The 18,723-nt window shown below is 38.6% G+C and overlaps 1 protein-coding gene across 6 annotated transcripts in view; it reads right to left on the bottom strand.

Annotated features, from left to right (window-relative positions):
• PCGF3 (polycomb group ring finger 3) overlaps positions 1-18,723 on the bottom strand; it is a 48,002-nt gene that overhangs the window by 13,039 nt on the left and 16,240 nt on the right. For 2 of the 6 annotated variants that reach the window (XM_071732285.1, XM_071732288.1), the window contains exons 2-4: positions 8,947-8,989; positions 2,046-2,163; positions 849-945 (exon numbers count right to left, since the gene is read on the bottom strand). In XM_071732285.1, coding sequence (XP_071588386.1) covers positions 849-945; positions 2,046-2,154 — 206 coding nt within the window. In that variant the 5' untranslated portion in view covers positions 2,155-2,163; positions 8,947-8,989. Of the gene's footprint in view, positions 1-848; positions 946-2,045; positions 2,164-5,320; positions 5,378-7,237; positions 8,298-8,946; positions 8,990-18,723 lie in introns of all 6 variants that reach the window. The other 4 variants (XM_071732286.1, XM_071732287.1, XM_071732289.1 and 1 more) reach the window with 4 other exon arrangements.

Raw genomic sequence — 18,723 nt, 5'->3', positions numbered from 1 at the left:
ATACTGCAAACTTTTCATAGAGGCAGGCAAAACACTACTTCAAATGCAACAGATAGTACAAACATACTGTCAAAATTACTTTCATCAGTGAAAGTTACAACAGTGCAATAAAATGAAAGGAAGCACTGAAGGAAAAGAAAGCTAATGTCCTTTCTGGAAACAATATTTGAAAATAACAAACAAATAAACAAGCAAACAAACAAACAAAAAAACCCAAAAAACAAAACCACAAACAAAAACCTAGCAAAACAGAAGAGAAAATTAACAATACCACAATTATGGTCCCAAAGCCAGAGCATATTGTGTAGGGCTCAAAATATAATGAAGGACAAGATTGTTCCAATCTAGAGATTACCACCACTGGTCTAATATTTTTGCTGTCAGTCTTACACGTTCCTATGAACTAAATAGGCCTTTGAAAAATTAACTGAATAATACAGCTAACAATTACATCTCTTATTAATCTGTCAGACACCGAAAAGCACTGTTCAGCTGAGGCTAGTTACTTTGAAGATTTTGCATAAGTATAATTTCTACAAATATTAATTTATGCAATTTTTACAACCCAAGCATACAAAATAAGAATTACTAAATCCCATTAGAATTTACACATAATTTAAACAGCAAAGTGCACACTTTTATTATTTTTAAATCCAGAAGATGCTAACAGATGTCAAGGAAATTCAAATTCATAGCAAAGTCTGATGTCCTTTATCACCTTCAACCTTCCTTTTAAATCTTTAAAAGGAAGTGACTAAGTGACTAAGAAAGTTTAGGAAAATGGTGTGTATTTAAGAGCCTCTAACAGTGTAGAGTGAAGCTTGTTGTACTTTTGGTTTTATACTTACCCAATGTACTGTAATGGGTGGCTCTGATGTATAACAATTCTACACGTTGGACAGGTGTTGTTTTCCTCCAAATACTTCACTAGGCAACTTCTACAGACTGGTAACAAGGACATTAATAATTAGAAAGAAATAAAAGAAGCAGAATGAAATAAAATTTTATACAGTCACAGAAATGCATCTTAGTGAAATCTACACAAAGTTCATTTTTTTGCATCATGTTAGCATGATGTCTAATCACGCAGAATACATTTCCAATATCTTCCATTAGTATTTTTGAAACAGAGAAGTGATGCACTAGAATTAAAGTCATCTGTGCTCAGCCAGTCCTCCTAATAAAGCACACAACACAATCCCACTTCGGAATTTACTAAAACAGCAATTTCTACCAGGTCAGCAACATACTGCATGTACCACTCAGCTTGCACAGGTATTAGAGCAACTGTATGCCATTAAGGTACTGAGACCCTTAGCTTTAATCATGTGCTTCAACTGCTTACAGAGTCAAGTGTGCAGTGGCAATAAACCCAACACAAAAAACTTTTGTGAAGTCAGATAACCTTACAAAGAACATAAAACTTTCAAAATAGTGGATACCTAGGCTCTATTTGAATTTTAAGTTTCAGAGTACACTACAGGTAACTTCCAACAAAAAATTCTGTATGTGCACAAACCTTCTGTATTTGTATGATGCCCTGATATAAGCTGCTAGAGCAGCAGTTCATTACAAAGCTGAATGGTTTTGAAATTCTTTCCATATGCACAGAGACAATCATCTGTAACTTATTCTAAGTAAACTATTTACACTCCCTCTTCCCCCACACCAGAACAATTCTCTTATGCTACTACATATCCTGATTCACTTTAAGTTACAACTCAAAAATTTAGGGAAAAAAAAAAGAAAGGAGTGGGGGAAAATATCTTTTCCTTAAACTGTGGCAGTTCACCTTGAATGCATACATTACCACTAATTACATATGGCTTCAAGTTTGTGGAGTACAGCTTAAATATTTGCTTCACTTGCTTTGATAAAAAAGCAAGTAATCTGTTAAGAAAAGCATTGTCTAGTGAAGCAAGCATTGTGTTTGCTGATGCATGATAGATTTTTAAAATTTCAACTGAAAATCATTAAACATGTTGCACAGGTTAAAAAAACAAAACAAAACACAATTTCTTTAACTTAATAACTCCTCTACTTACAAGTATGCAAGCATTCTGTTACAGTAGTAGCATCAATCAGGTATCCATTGCACAGACGACAGGTTATATGGGCATTAATGTCCCAAAGCTTAATCTTTCTTGTTAGCATCTTTGGTGTCTGCAGAAAAGATATATTAAAAGAAACACAGCTGTAGATAACAGATAAAAGTAATTTGGGAGTAAAAGGCTGACTAGAATTAACTATAAAGATGATTATACAGTTTTAGGCTCTCATATACATCATGCACTCGTACATACACAATGATAGCCCTACCTTTTAAAGGACAACACCCAAGTGAACAATGTAAAATCCACGCTATTTTGATGTAAAAATTTCAATAGTATAGGGAAACAGTCTTTATAGCATGTTATTAATAAGTTCTTTTACCAACCATGTTGCTTGGATTTAAGATGAAACTCTACAATTCTACTGAGATAAGTCATCACATTGTCTAGTAATGAACAAAATCACAAAAATTTGTAGAGAGAAAATAGTCAAAACAATTTCAAAATTGAAAGCATTTTGAGAATTGAAGTGAAAATAACTTGGTCTGATTTGGCAAAACAGGTTTAACCACCCATTTAAGTGTTTACCTTGTCCCAGTATGGTTAAAGCTAATTTTTTAGCTGCATTTCAATAATGGAGATGAAAAGTAAACCTTCTGGAATCACATTTTACTTAACCTCAAGTTAAATCAAACAACTCATTGCAAACTATTATAACCTCATTGGCAGAGCTGCATTTTGCTCTACTAAGAAACATGAGCTAGAAAGTTTATCTTTCTTTAGAGCAAGGGATGGCATAACAACCACAAAATGTAAAAAAAAAAATAAAAATTAAACAGCAGACTTACATTTTTGCAGCAATTCCTATTACTTTTGGAACAAAAAAACCCCCACAAAAACCATGCCTGAACAAACCGTTATCTTTCATATGTACCGAGAAAAAAATTCTTCTGTCAGCCTAAGTTGACAGTATTAGTTAATTAACAGAGCAGGCTAAACTGGCCTACAACCTATTTAATTGGTTTCCCACACTGCAGAAGTCACCATATCACACTGTTTTCCATTCAAGTGACTTTACTGCCCCTGGCTCACAAATACTAGTTTTTTATCTAGCTTAGTTTGGAATACATTTCGGAATTTCAGTGGTGACACATATCCCCAAGCTTCACAAAGAAACACCATTACAAGTTTGTCTGATCTTTAGTTTAATTTGTCATCATTTAATGAAGTGGTACTAAGCAAGAAGAACTATCAAAAGGCAAAGTTTCACACTGAAAAAATATTTTATATTCCTTTATAACATATGGAAAAACATATCTAACACTCTCATTAAAATCTGTATTGTCCGATACAAAAATGACTAGGCAGACTTCCAGTTCTCATGGCAAAGAAGTGTGCGACACAGGAACCAAACTTCTTTTATGACATTTGAGATTTCTTAATTAAGCTAGTGACTAGCCATTGCAGAATAATGAAAGCAGAGTCTGGCTTTCCAATACACAATATAGTAATACTGAATTACTTTTCTAAATTGTCATAAATTAGACCAGTCATATACTAGTCCTTAAAAGCTAGTTCAAGATTCCAATTTAAAAAGATACTGCATGAGGTAAGCACATTTTCATGGCACAGTGAAAGAGGTACTCAGTATCACTCTAAGATTTGTTTGGGAAATGGCTCAAAACCACCAGCGATACAGAAAGCCAGAACACTGGACAATATAATTCCTCACTAATACAAGAGAAAATTATTTACAAGCATATTTAGAAGGGCACTATCACTGCAACTCTAATTACTTGCTGAGGCAGGAATTAAAAAAAAAAAAAAAAAAAAAAAAAGGTGTTTGGGATCACCACAAACTGAATCCAGATACTACTGAGGCAGAAGAAACAAAGACATTGTGGTGAAAACTGAAGCAAAGAAATCATGTGTTTTCTAGAAAAAGCATGACAATTTTGCCCACTACAAAAGAGATAAGCACTGGCATTAGGAAACAAGTTGTAATAAATAAAAAACAGTTCAAATAGGGTATAATATTATGAGAACAGTAAGAGAGCCATATAATGAAGGAGGTAAAAACACTACAAAATGTTTATTAATAAATCCCATTGTGCAAGAGAAAAAGGATAGCAAAAGTAATACATATTTCACTGACTGGGAAATAAAACCATAGAAGCTTTGGCAACAGAAAAATACATGTCTACTAGAATATCCAGAGCAAGTCTGTCAAATGAGCCCTATGAAAATTTCATACACATTTTAAGAATGACACAAAATCCCCCTCATTAGACATTTAAAAAACAGAAACAGGGAAATATTGGAAGAAGCAGTAGAATGGGACCAGGTTTTTCTAGAGTATCAGATATCTCAGTTTGAAAACACAACAAAATCTAGAGCTAGAGATTTCTCCAGAAGGCCTGGCCCACAGTGCTATCTTGCAGCTGCTAAAAGAAGAGAATGAGCTCTTCCCTGCATATGCAGAGGCCCAGAGATGGCAACTTCAACACGGCTTGAATCTCCCATTAGCAATGCAACCTCTGTGGTCTGTAAGCAAGCTGTCAGTGTCAGGCTTCACTTCAGCCCACATCTTGCACAACTGAGATCTGTAACCTCAGGAAAAAGAAGAAAGCAGGAACGCCTCTGATTTTTCAAAACAGCTAACCTGTAACAATAGGAAGGCTTATTGGGGAAAAAAAAACCAAATAGGTGAGTTGGTATCTATTAGAAAGGGAAGAGCTAGCAACAGAACGGCCTATTACCAAGGTGTTAGTTCAGTTATACAGCATATTGAAATACTCAAACTTTAAACACAACTTGAATTGCTACCAAGAGAGAAAAAAATTTAGGAAAACTACTGGCATACATGAGAATAGAAGGACTAACATTACAGCCTCATATTTATTTTATAAATTCACTAATTTAAACAATGAACATATTAAACAATAAATTAAACACAAATTCCACATTCATCAGTTGTTTTGTATAACCTCAGAGGAAAGTAAGTAACAACAGTAAATTTCACCATGGACTACTTTTTTTACCATTATTGTCTTTGAAAACTTTGAAAATCATTCTACAAAATATGAAGTGAAGCTCCTATTCACAGTATTTAGGAAGAAACTGTCCATGTGGATGAACAACTAATATGTCTTCCATGTTCCTATCTGGAATATATTAAAAACTAGCAACAACATTCCTCCAGCCTACTGTCAAACAAAAGTTCAAAGTCATCCACATCACATAAGAGAGCCAAGTTCTTACCAACCTACCAAAAAACCACACCAAATATACTTTTCAACTAACCAGATATACACTGAAGTACCCTGCTGGAAGAGAAAAAATGTGGATTAGGTCTAAAGATTAGAACCAAAACAAAGTACAAAAATTTTCCAAGACATTAACATTGGTGAGTATATGATAAAAAAAACAACGCTTATTTTTATGTCATCTTAACTCTACCTTAATTATGATAAAGACTACCCATTATTTCAACATTACAAGTAGAGCAATCAACTAAAAATCTACTTAGTAAAAAATAGAGATTTTATACCACTCAGCCTGCAAATTTCAGTTGAAATATTATTTGAGTTTATCAATCAAGAAACTGAAAACCTAGGAAACGTTCTGTAACTGACAGGCCTCCCATGGAAACAAGGTGACATCTATTTTGATAAAATCTCAGCACCCTTCAGAAGCACCTGTTTTTGCTATTTAGGTAGCACTCTCAAAGATCTTTGTTTACCATATCAACATGTAACATAGAGGGAAGGAAGAAAACCATGTTTACCAGATGCTGGGTTACAAATCAGAATGAAGTGACACGCTTCTTCTTAAGACCACTGACACTCTCTGCACACACAATCCATGCTAGTAATGTGATACAAATTGGAATAAAGAACAACACTGCACATTATCCAAAACATTATTTTGACTAAGAACCACAAAGATTAGCCAACTCTCTTTAGCCAAACTATTGCTCTACCTTCTAGGCAAATCCAGGTTTGCCTTTACTAGTTTTCCTTGGAAAAGTGAATGAGATTTTTCCAAATCTGAACTCCAGGGGGAGTTCCACAAATCTGTGATACATTGAAAGGTATGCTAAAAGCGAATTCAGAATCTTCCAAAGATTCCAAAGTATACAAATCTCAAAAAGAAAAGCCCAAGACAATCTCTGAATAAACATTCCCAAATGAGCTTGCAGCTTAGGACAATGGAAATATTCAGAGAACTGGATAAAGCACTGAGCAATGTGGGCTGACCTCACAGCTTACTCTGCTTTGAGCAGCCCAACTGTACGATCTCATAATGCCTTTTCTAACTTGAATTATCTTGTGAACTATGGAACTACTACATTACCTCTGCCTATCCATGCATGCTGAGTTTCTTACTGTTTGACTACACTCAAGGTGCTCACTGAGTGCTTCAGGCAATTATTACCTGGTCAGTATGACATACAAAGGAACTCAACTAAGTCACCATGAGCTGGACACCTAAAATTGTTTGCTTTAAAAAGAAAATGGGCAGAATCAGGTTAAGGTTAAAGTCACACACACCAACATGAAGTAATAACAGGAGGTGGTGGTTAATTTACTTTTCCAAAGCACCATCTGGGCTGATGCAGTCTTGCACAGATTTTTAAAAAATCAAAACAAAACAAAAAATATCTCCAAACTAAGACTAAAGACTAAGTCTTTACAAAGACTTCATATACTCAATAGACTCTGCAGGAGTTAGCATGAAAAAAAACTTAAAGATTATTTGAATTTGCCTTATTGTCTAATGTGATCATTAAAAGACACATACTCAAGTTTTTGAATCTTTCACAGGATTTGAATCTTTCACAGCCAAGTGAACAAGTCTCAAAGAAAGTTATTATCCTACATAAAAGCAAGCAACTTCAGAGTATAGATCAGAATCTAAGCATTTACAACACCATTTTCAGGACACAGTAGCCCTAGACAACAGAAATATCACAGTTAAGTTTTTAGAAAGCCGAAGCTAAGCATGATAAATATGTAGGACAGAGAGATTCATTAGTTCTTCTGCACAGTTACTTGCTTAACTAATAACCTGCTCCACCGAGTAAATAAATAAATGCAAATAAACTGTAAGAACTGTATGAAACTTTTTGAGACTCTCAATTCATTGACTGAACAGTCACATTTGATAAAAGATTAGTTTCTCACTCTTTACTTAGCCACAAAGTGAACACCACCACAGCCAAAGCATGACCCTTCTCCCTCAAAACCAGGTTGCTGGAATACAAAGAAGTTACCCTCACTCTTTGGTTCCACAAATCACAACATACTTCTCAACTACAGATGTTTCATTCAAAGAAAAACAAACAAACAAATAAACAAACAAAACCCCACAACAGAACACACCAACCTTAACCTCAGCTGTTTTTACAGTTTTTTTTAGAGGAATATAAGATAAATACATAAAATTCATAAATAAAATTAATTTTAAACAGCCCCTCAACAAATTACAGATTCACAGGACAATGCTGATTAGTATTATCCTCCAAGCTTCTCTAATACAACCTTGCAGTCAAAGTAAGCCTCCATAAATTGAGTTGGTGTTTGCCTATTTCACCTTCATTCAAGAAAACCTTCAAGAAATGAGATTACACAGCTTCTCTAAGGAGCCTGTTACAAGGTCTGACCACCCTAACTTGCAAAAAATATTCCTACTGTCTCACATGAACGTCCTGTGTGGCAAATTGTGTGCAATTCTCATCCTGCAAGTGAGCACCTGCAAAAACAGCAAGTGCAACACCATCTTCTGGATTTTTGTCCGCAGGTGCGTTGAACACAGCAGTGGTCTATTCCTTTATTCTTACTATCATTTCCTTTGTGACCTTTGTAAATACAGCATAAAAATCAGCAAGCCTAGAAACTCAGTCAATAGCTGAGAAGCCACTTTGTAACTAAGTTGTTACTACGTTGTACTGGGAATTATTTTTGAGTCACAACAAAACAAAACAAGCACTGTTCTGCTTTAGGGAAATAGGAAACCTGAAGTTTTAGAGACCTAAATCATGACTAAAAAGGAATTAAAGAGGTCCTGCCTGTAAAATTCTGCAACATCAAGAGTGCTGAAAAGACTGGGTTAGACCATTTTTTCTCTCAGAAAGACAAATAAAGACTACTTTCCTAAAATCTGCCACTTTTGCATCCTGAAATAGATGGAGACATCACGGAAGAGCTGTCCAATTCAATTTCGAAGACACTGATTTCTTAACATCTGTAAAGCAAAGAATTATTCAGGAACAGCATACCAGTGATGTATAATGAGAGAAAAGACAGATTCTTTATGCACTGGAACATGATGAAACCCCAAACAAACACAAAATTTTCCAAACATCCAGCAAAAGTTATCAGTCTCACAATAATTAGTATTTCTTCATCTGGGTTTCAACTGGTAACTACAGCACACTGCTGGCATGGTGTCAGCCTCCCAGGGCCTGTAAGTCTTACAACACAGCAGGAAGTGAGTGACTGAGACGACTGAAAGGGCATCTGGACTATATTCCCAATCGAAAAAACAAGCAAACGAACGACCCCACACACACAATCAGGTGATACACACACATCAGAGAGTCAACTGCTTTTGTTCATGCTACCTTGCATCCCCCAAAGCAGTGCCCTATGAAGATGGTCACAAAAAAACGTAAGCAGTGCTGTAACAGATCTGTCTACTGGAACTGTGTGGCTGGTAGGACAAGCCTGAATGCCTCTATACAAGCTTTCACCTTTCAGAGAGACTTCAGCACTGAGACCTGTTATTCATACAAGTTTACAGAGATCATCAGAGGGATTCCTTACAAGTATGGCCTTATTTATATCGATGTCTATACACTAGTTACAAATATCTTGGCCTACATGAGGCATACCTCTTAAAACAGCATTTCTTTTCAGAGTCTGCCATCCAGAGACCTGAAAAGACAGAAAAATAGTCTGAAAGTTAACATCCAAAATTGCTTAAAATCCAGCTGCCATGAAGAAACACTTTACTACTATTTCACCTAAAAGCATCTAAGTATCCGTACCAATTTAAGACATCAGTGGGGCAGGGGCACCTCTGCATAAGGGGAAAAAGATCCTCGAGAAAAAGAAAGAAAGGAAAAAAAAAAGGAAAAAACACAGAAAGAAAGATGTAAAAGAAAGAAAGATGCAGTTTCTTATGAAACGGCACAAAAAGGTAAGGAAAATTACTCAAAAAATCCAAGCAGTCCTGTCACCATGTGACAACAAAAAGAAACTAAATATGATGATGTTCACAAATGACAGGGGAAAAAAAATACAATAATTAAATAAGCAGAAATACTGAGTTTTCAAGGTATATTTGCAATTAATCAGCTCTTTGTGTATTAAGTTTTGAAAAATACCTTCAAGGAAGTAGTTTGTATTTCCAGAATCTATAGTTATTTTCCAAAATAAAATATTTTTAAGAAGTAAAAGTGTATTTAGCCAGAGAATAACCTCACATGAATAGTTTAACTTGAAAAAAGAAAGTAATTTTTCTTTTTGACTTAATTCAACTTAGGAAATACCCAGATGTTATGGAGACAGGTGAAGAGTGCTACTACTTTTGTCTTCCTGCTCTAAAAAAACAAAGGTGTAGCCTGTAGAGGTAATGGATAAAAGCCGGAACACAGGAGGTTCTTTGTAAAAACAGAAAAAGCTTTTACTCTCTGAGAGTGACAGGGCACTGGAACAGGCTGCCCAGGGAGGTTGTAGAGTCTCCTTCTCTGGGGACATCCAAAACCCACCTGGACAAGTTCCTGTGTGATCTTCTACACTAGGTGGTCCTGGCCTGGCACAGGGGTTGGACTTGATGGTCTTTAGAGGTCCCTTCCAACCCCTAACATTCTAAAATTCATTGCAGTTACTGATTTTAATGTTGTGTTGCTACAGGAATTATAAATACAATGGCACAACAAGATATTAATGATAGCACTAGGCAAAAATATCAGTACAATGTAAATGAAAATCCAGGGAGGTGATTCTGCCCCTGTACTCAGCGCTGGTTAGGCCACACCTCGAGTACTGTGTCCAGTTCTGGGCCCCTCAGTTTAAGAAGGATGTAAAGGTCCTGGAACAGGTCCAAAGGAGGGCAACCAGGCTGGTGAAGGGACTCGAGCACAGGCCCTATGAGGAGAGGCTGAGAGAGCTGGGGCTGTTCAGCCTGAAGAAGAGGAGGCTCAGGGGAGACCTCATTGCTCTCTACAACTACCTGAAAGGAGGCTGTAGCCAGGCGGGAGCTGGACTCTTTTCACAGACGACCTTCAACAAGACAAGAGGACACAGTCTTAAGTTGTGCCAGGGGAGGTTTAGGTTAGATATTAGAAAGAATTTCTTCACGGAGAGGGTGATTAGGCTATGGAATGGACTGCCCGGTGAGGTGGTAGATTCTCCGTCCCTGGAGACATTTAAAAAAAGACTGGATGTGGCACTCAGTGCCATGGTCTAGCAACTGCTCCGGTGGGTCAAGGGTTGGACTTGATGATCTCTGAGGTCCCTTCCAACCCGGCTAATTCTATGATTCTATGACTGCATACAGAGAAAAAATACTGTTAACTGAAAACCATGCAGTTGCATGAGATGCTTTTTTTTGAGCCCATAAAAAAGTCCTGACTGAAGACAGAAAGCTCCTCATATGGATAGAAGAAAAAATTTCAGAAGGCAATTCATTTGTCTATTTACAGTTGATGGACACCAGGCAAGTGTCACCAGTCTGCTCTGCTGATCCTGCACACCAATGAGGCAGAAACAAGTACTAATATCCCAAAACATATTTTCTTTAATGGACTGTTCAACTGTTAAGACTCTGCTTGATAACTCAGTCAGATTATCAAACTACTTCTCACTTGTACCACCTAGCTTTCTAAAACAAATCAGGACGCAACTCGTATCAGAACTGAAGTGAATGCCTGGAGGATTTACAATCAACTACAGCCTTGATGTATTTTAAAAGTATAAGCACATGTATTTTCTTTTGTTGAAATCTAGCATAATAATGTTACATAATTAAAAAACATCGAAGCTCGTGGTGGAGAGCACCTGAGAAAAAAAACTGTACACGGCAGTTGCTAGTAATTTTGTTGAATAATTACTTAAAGTATGAATTACAGAAGATATGTTAGATAAATACTGCAGGGTACTGAGGTCATACAGTAATGAAAACTGAAAGGCAACAGTAATAGAAGCAGCAGGTATACCTCAATTAACAAGGACAGTGTCATTAAAGAGAAAGTCCGTTCTAATAACAAAACAACAGAACTTTGCTCAGAGCCAAAACTTACTGTGGGAAACAAAATTCTTGGATTTGATGCTTACCATTGCCTGTTTTATGCCAGGCAGAAGCCTCACACAGTGCTATTAGGAGCTGTGTGCAGATGAAACAGAGCGGACAGTCCTAAGTCTACAATGAACTGAACTGCAGTAAAGACAGTACTTGCAATGGCAGCCAATTTAATTATTCTCAAAGACATCCAATAAATATTGTTAAATTAACTTTTTATATAAATTTAAATATTAATACTAGATATTTAAATATTTTCAATATTACAACGTTAACAGCTGCTTCCTGCTAACTCCACAATCTACACGAGCTGAACGGGCCCATAAACACCTCACTGCATCACAAAAGGATCCAAAAAAGACTCCTGACATCATGAACATAACCACTGTGAGCTTGCACCTAGCTAAGAGTGAAATCTAATTCACACCTTCAGCACTATGCAACTGAAGCCAGTGTTGCAATGTTGTGAGGTCAGAGATCACAAAGAAATGCAAGCACAGAATATGTGGCTTTTCAAGTAGATGGATTAAAACATAAAAATAGCATAAGAATTGGAATCAACAGCAATGGAAAGATGTAAGTTGCTAATGGCTTAACAGACACACATCTATTCCATACGCAGATTACCTAGCAGTAACTTACTAACTACTTTCATGTTGACCTCTAGCAGATCAAAAGTGTTATGACTAAGTGAAACAAATTTTTAGAAGCCACAAGCTTAATATAAAGTAGCTTCCACTTCTGTGAATCTTTCCACCATATGAAAAGATATTTATGAGTCAGAATTTACTTCAAGAGAACTGAAGAAATTGTCATAGTCCTACTTCATTGTTAGCAAGGATTTATACAATACTCTAGAGAATGATGGGGATGTAACAGAACATGATACCTGTGATGAAATACATCTTTTTAGGAGACTGAAGGATAAAAAAGAGAGAATATTTGTTGCTGCTTTGGCCTCAAATATCAAAGTCATTTATTTAACTGATGTCAGGTTTTCCTTGTTGAATATTTACTTTCAAATTTCACATACATGAGACTTAGAAAAACAGAACAGTAACTTCAAACCCTAGCAGCCAGGTTTGCTGGGCTCAGCAAAATACAGTAAAAAAGAGGAATTTTCCATCCAAATTGAGTTTTGAAGTATTTTAAACTTTAACAAAATTTTTTAAGTTGCTTTGCAAAGTACTATTCAAAAAACAAACCAGAAACAAAACTGTTAAGCAGAAAGAAATATGGTTAAAAAGTTAAATTTACCTTGCCAAGCCAAGTGCTGATTAATAGCCCATGTGAAGCCTTTTATGACTTACCTCATCCACATGATTTTATGTTCTGGTAGCAATTGTATCCCTGTAATCTTTTTAGTGTCATGCTAGCAATTTCTCTCATTTCAGTGGAACTCCTCATCTTTCCCATTTCTCAGAATGCACTACCACCACCAGATGGCAACAATGCCCTAATTTCAAAAAAACAGGTGTTTATCTCAGTAATCAGAGGACCCTCTTTCCAGCATAAAAACAAATGAACAACCACCTTACAAATCAGTTGTCTGTCTTCCTAAAACAAAGATACAGAGATGATAAACACACTATGCAGTTAACCTACATCAGCACATAGTATTTTGACAGTACTGTTAAAACAGGCACTACCCTCACAATAGAGTGAGCAGAATGCTCCCTGATGCATTTGTTCAGGGGGGGTTGCTGCTATTTCATGTTTACCCTTTGTTTACTGTAGTAGTGTATTTCTGTTCCGTGCCCATTTCATGGATGTGCTGAGCAATTTGCAGACATGACATCACATATGAACTGACAGGTCAAGCTTCTTCAGTTCCAGCAGAAATAAACGTACCAATTTCACATAATGTCCAAAGAAACAAGAGATGGCCTGTAAGAATACACCTCTTTTCCAGTTTTCTAGTATTTGTCTCACCATTAAACCATTAAAACACTACTAAAAACTGATACACAAAGAAGGATTTTAAATCATCTAATACTACTTACAGAAAAAAGGTGCCATACTCTACATGGAAAACCACTTGCATTTTTTTTTTCTGCTGGAAAGAGTGACAACCAATTTCGTCAATGGTGGACACTGTGGAGTTGAAAGTCAGTGCACCATGGGAGACTTAAGGTGAAACTAGGCAGCACCTGACAGCCCAAACGACGTGATGCTGCAACAGCTCCAGATGCAACTTGTGGTTGGGCTTAGCACAACTGTAGACACACAAACACAACAGATACACAAAACAGCCATACACAGGCACGCATGTGAACATGAACCCAAACAGCACTAACAGCCTCATACTGCTCTCCTCTCTGGCTGAGCAAAATCGAGGCCCACTAGTGAGAATGCATACACGGACATGCAAGGTATATCCCCACAGCAGACGAACTCAGATGCCCCAGTCAGCCCAAGAGCTGTCTCCTGAACCCCAGTCTCCAAAATTGCTGTCACCTGGACATACATGCCTTGGAAGCCCCTGCCCCACTACAGTAGCTGGTACAGACTGCCCAAGGTCTGGCAACTGGTGCACACTCATGCACAGACACACAGACATAGACAGACACAGACACACAGATGCATGCACAAAGATCACTGGAACTCTACTCTTCCCCCAGCAGTTTTGCCTTCCACCCCTCACCATTGTCTCACACCCTAAGAAACAACACAGAGGTGGCTAAGACACCAGAGGTCTCCCAGTAGCCAGTCCCCTGTGGTCCTGGCCTTATAGCCATCTATTTGCCAGCAGTCTCACCCTTACAAGATGCTACCATGTCCTGGGCAGCAAGCCAGACTAATTTAGAGAGGCACACACATCTGCCCACTTTGACCTACATGCAGGATAGCCTAGCTTGCCCTTCACTAACAAACACCCACTCACCTCCTGTCATTGTTGACACTATGGACAGATGGGCTTCTGACACTTGGTGCCACCCCAGTGTGTGTCATTTGGTTTTCACTCACTTCAGTCTTTCCGGCTGCTGGCACTCAGGCCCATGGTCCCAGCAGCCTGCAGTCCCACTCCAGCTCCAGCGCCCAGACCCTCACTGGCTCTAGTCCCTGGCCACATGGACACAGGGACTTCAGTGACCTGAGATCCCACTCCTGTACCTGGTGGCACTTAGGTCCACTTACAGCTGCTTCTCCAGTTGCTGGCACCCTGGGCCCTCCAGCCCCTGGCAGACCCACAAACACACCTGTACATGAAACAGAGCATCCCCTACCTCTCCCCAGCAGGTAGTTAGAAAGGAATTTAAAAGCTAAGACAGACCTTAATCATTGAGACACAGCATGGTCAGACACATGCATGGACCAGACAAGTACTTACACATGCCTGACCTTCTAAATACCCTTGTCCCTGTTTTCCTGTTTGTCCCTCTTCACATCACCAAAAAGAACCCTTTCCTGCTTCTAGCTTCTCCTCAGAACCTTCTCCCATAAAATCCACTGCAATCCCAAAATGCTCTTCCCTTGTACCCTACATATCCTGTTCCTCTAGCAGTATGTTTACTCCAGCCCCCAACTCTAAAGATCCTCCAGCCTTGATTCATGGTCATGGGTATCATGTCTGGACAATGGGGCTGATGACTCCGCAGGGACAACCGTGGTTAGGTTATACACATTACATGATTGGGTGCAATGTCCTCCAAGTCTTAAATTTGGTTTCTCTATCTTCCACTGTGCCCCTGTGCTCCTCTGGGGTTGTGGAGATAGACCCTTAACAAGCTGATGGCTCCTGTGATGGGCCTGGAAGTAGTGAGGCGAGGTACAATTCTCCCATCTCCTCTGTCACTGTGTCTGTGCTCCAGTGGCTGCATAAAAAGAAGCATGGCCAGAAGATCAAGGAAGGTGATTCTCCCCCTCTACTACACTGTCATGACACCCTACACAGAGTACTGTATACATTCACAGACTGTGTCCTCCAACACAAGAAAAACATGGCAGGTCCAGAGGAAGGCCAAGAAATTACTAGAGGAACAGAACACCTCTGAAGTGTCCCAAAAAGAGCAGTTGTCTCAAAACATCCATCCTGACTAAGACATCATGCTCAGGTGGAGGACTCATCCACCTGGATGCTGCTCTCTCAGGGAGAAACCCTCATTTTGGTAACCACCCTGATAAATGGGGCCCTATTCTTGCAAGGAGAGGCTCTCATCCTGATAAACAGGGCCCTGGTCTCACAAGAGCAGCCCCTCCTACAGTGGCCATCCCCATCAGCTGAACACTGTCCTTGCAAGGGGAGCTCTGTCTGATGCCACCCTTACAGGCAGGACACTGTCCTTATTCCATCAGGGACAGGGGCAGGCAAGCTGTGCCCTGCAGAGGCAGAGTGACATCTTGTGTGTGCCCCGGGTAAGGACACTGGAGAGGGCTCATGTGCAGATATAAGGATTATTGTTGTGTCAACCCATCTGGAAAGGCTCAAGTGAACACCTGGCTGTGCAAGGTATGCCAAAGTTGTTCCCCTCCTCCCCCCCACAAAGATGGGGTCAGGTGGCATAGAAGTGGGACACTTGAAATGCTGGATGTGCACCTGCCATCCAAAGACCACGACTCCCTACCAAGATCATAGCTGGATCCAAGGATGGTGATAGCTTTCCTAGCTCCCCTTTTTCTTTGTCTCTCTGTTTCCAACCTTCACTCAGCATACAAAGGTAACATAGTTTCTATATTTAAAGTTTTACAACCCATTGCTTTGTTAAATTGTAACCTGTAACTGCTGTTTTGACAATTTCCTTAAGTTTTGTTAAATTAAAATCTGTTGACTTGAAAGTACCATTTTCTAAATTCTGCTATTTGTGATTCATTGCTTTAAAAGTAGCGTAATTTCTAATTCTGCTAGTTGTAATCTAGCATGCTTTATAATATTACTTATTTTTAAGTAAAATTGTGTTCTATACAAACCTCCTGGATAACACTCTTACTGCCAGAGTATTGCAGAGAATTCCCAAACTTAATCTCACCAAATGGGTTGTTAAAGGAGATAAAAGGAGGACTGGGCCCAGCCACACCTGGGCTCCTCTCTGGAGTTCAGAAAGCAAGGGTGTCCTGACTGAATCTCCCTGGGTCAACCCTCAATTCTGAGGAACCCTACCCATGCCCACTCTGTGGGACGTGGTAGTTGGTTTGGCCCCCACGCCTGGGGAGCTGTGCTCACTTTGTGAGATGTGACAGTGCTGCACCCACCTTCTGGGACATGAAAACCTCTCATAAGAAAAAGTGCTGACGGAATCAGGGTTGTTCATGCCAGACAAGAAACATCTCTGGGGTGACCTTATTGGCGTGTGTGGAGAGAGACCTCTCAGGGCCTGCAGTGACAGGGCGAGATGCAATGGTTTTAAACAGAAAGAGGGTAGCTTTACATTGGAAGTTAGGAAGAATGTTTTTATGACTAGGGTGGTAAGAGACTGGAGCAAGTTAGCTCAGAGAAGTTGTGGCTGCCCCAACTTCAGAAACTTTCAAGATCAGGGGCTTTGAGCCACCAGATCTAGAGAAAAATTTCCCTGCTTGTTGCAAGTGGGCAGGACTAGATCATCTTTGAAGGTCCCTTCCAATCAAGACCATTCTATGATTTTAAGCAATGTAAACACAAGCTGTCCTTCAGCCTTGCAGAAGGGAAATAACGAAACAGAACATGAAGAACACAGAGTGGAACCTCACCAAGAACAGTTCTTCTACCAATGTATTTTTCAGCTGGCAAATGGGAAAGTATTTTTTTAATCTGTTCCAGACCTATCAAAATAGGGCATTTCCACCGGCTGCTTAGAAACAGTTACCTCTCTTTAGTCTCTCATAGAAATGCTTATGGAGTATATGAATGCTAAACCAGATTAAACTGCTAACAACTAGACACACTTTTTAGACACACAGTTCAGAAACCAAGAGAAAAACACACGCATGACCAAGTAGTTTAATTTCCAAATGTTCAGGTCTAGGATACTACAGATGAACCCTCAAGGAAATCCACTGGAAAACTTGCTAGATGAACATTTTGTGAAGTTCCATTAATATATTACAGTTCATCCCATTTAAAAGACACAACATTCTTCAGTACTGGAAATCATCATATGATTCTAATCCAGTTAAAGACAGACCAAAGACTACTTGGTCTAGAATAATCTAACAAATCTACTTAAGCACAGGGTGAACCTCCAAAGACTAACTCAGCCATGATTATAATTTACACTGTGTACTGGAAACTGGAAACATGTAGGAAGAAAACAGCCTCTCAAAGTTAATTTTATCATTAAATGAGACATTTAAAATCAAGAGTCTTAATTTACTATTTTACATGTAAAATATTAGTTGTTTTTGCCACTAGAAGAATGGGCTTAAGAACCTTGTCATTCCAACTATACAGAGAGTATAAATTATTCAGGTAAGCCACTATCCAATGCTTAGGGACTTGCCTGTCTGTCAAAACCAAGCATAGGTTAACAGCCTGACTCTTGCAATCAGCATGACATTATCCACTATTTGAATTTCTGGACAGTTAGTGTCTTCATAATTGCTATTTCCAAACACAGGTTTAAGTTAATGTCACTACAGATAAAAACTAGCATATTACAAGACTTATATAAAAGTTCTATTACCAGAACATGCTCACTTAACCTGAAGGTGCTAGAAAGCCACTGTGACTTCTCAGCACAAGCAAACATAAATACCCATTTAATTTTTACATAATCCAATACTTTGAGGTTTCTGGGGGGAGGAAGAGGAGGGGAGCCTGGGAGGGAGTGATGAGACATTTCACTATTCCCTGATGAATCATTAGCTTTCTACAGAAGGTATAACTATGAATGATCAGAGGTACTGCGTCTTGGCATCAAGAACACTGCCTACGGAAAACATCCACAAAGCCAGAGTCACTTAACCAAGTGAAGGAAAAAAGAGAAGAACAACTGGAAGAGTATGTAGTCTAGACCAGTATCACAGTTTTCTCTAAAATATTCCCCAAGACTAAGCCTGTTTTCTTTAAGCACTGTTTGAAGAACTAGAAAAAAATAAAAACAAAATACTCCAACCTAATATTGTGGACAAGTAATTTCAATACAGAAATCTAAATATTTTCTAACAGTACAAGAGCACTACTATCCCCGTGACAATACTGGAGAAAATAAAAATGGGTTCATAACTGAAAGGCTTGATTCGGTATTTTGGGTTTGTTTTTTTGTTTTTTTTTTTTTAACTCTCTTGCCTTGGTTCCTAGATAAGTGAGAGAGATGTTTTTTCTCTCCTTCCCTGCAACCACCCAGCAACCAAATTAAGCTCTGCCTTACTTCTGCAGTAAAATTGCCTGCACATAATAAGTGTAATTCAATCTCCAATATTACTCCCCAGGAGACTGCTTCAGTTATGGGTT

Source organism: Heliangelus exortis, chromosome Z, assembly GCF_036169615.1.
Source record: "Heliangelus exortis chromosome Z, bHelExo1.hap1, whole genome shotgun sequence".
Classification (NCBI taxonomy): Eukaryota; Metazoa; Chordata; class Aves; order Apodiformes; family Trochilidae; genus Heliangelus; species Heliangelus exortis.
This window is presented reverse-complemented; position numbering and strand designations above follow the sequence as displayed.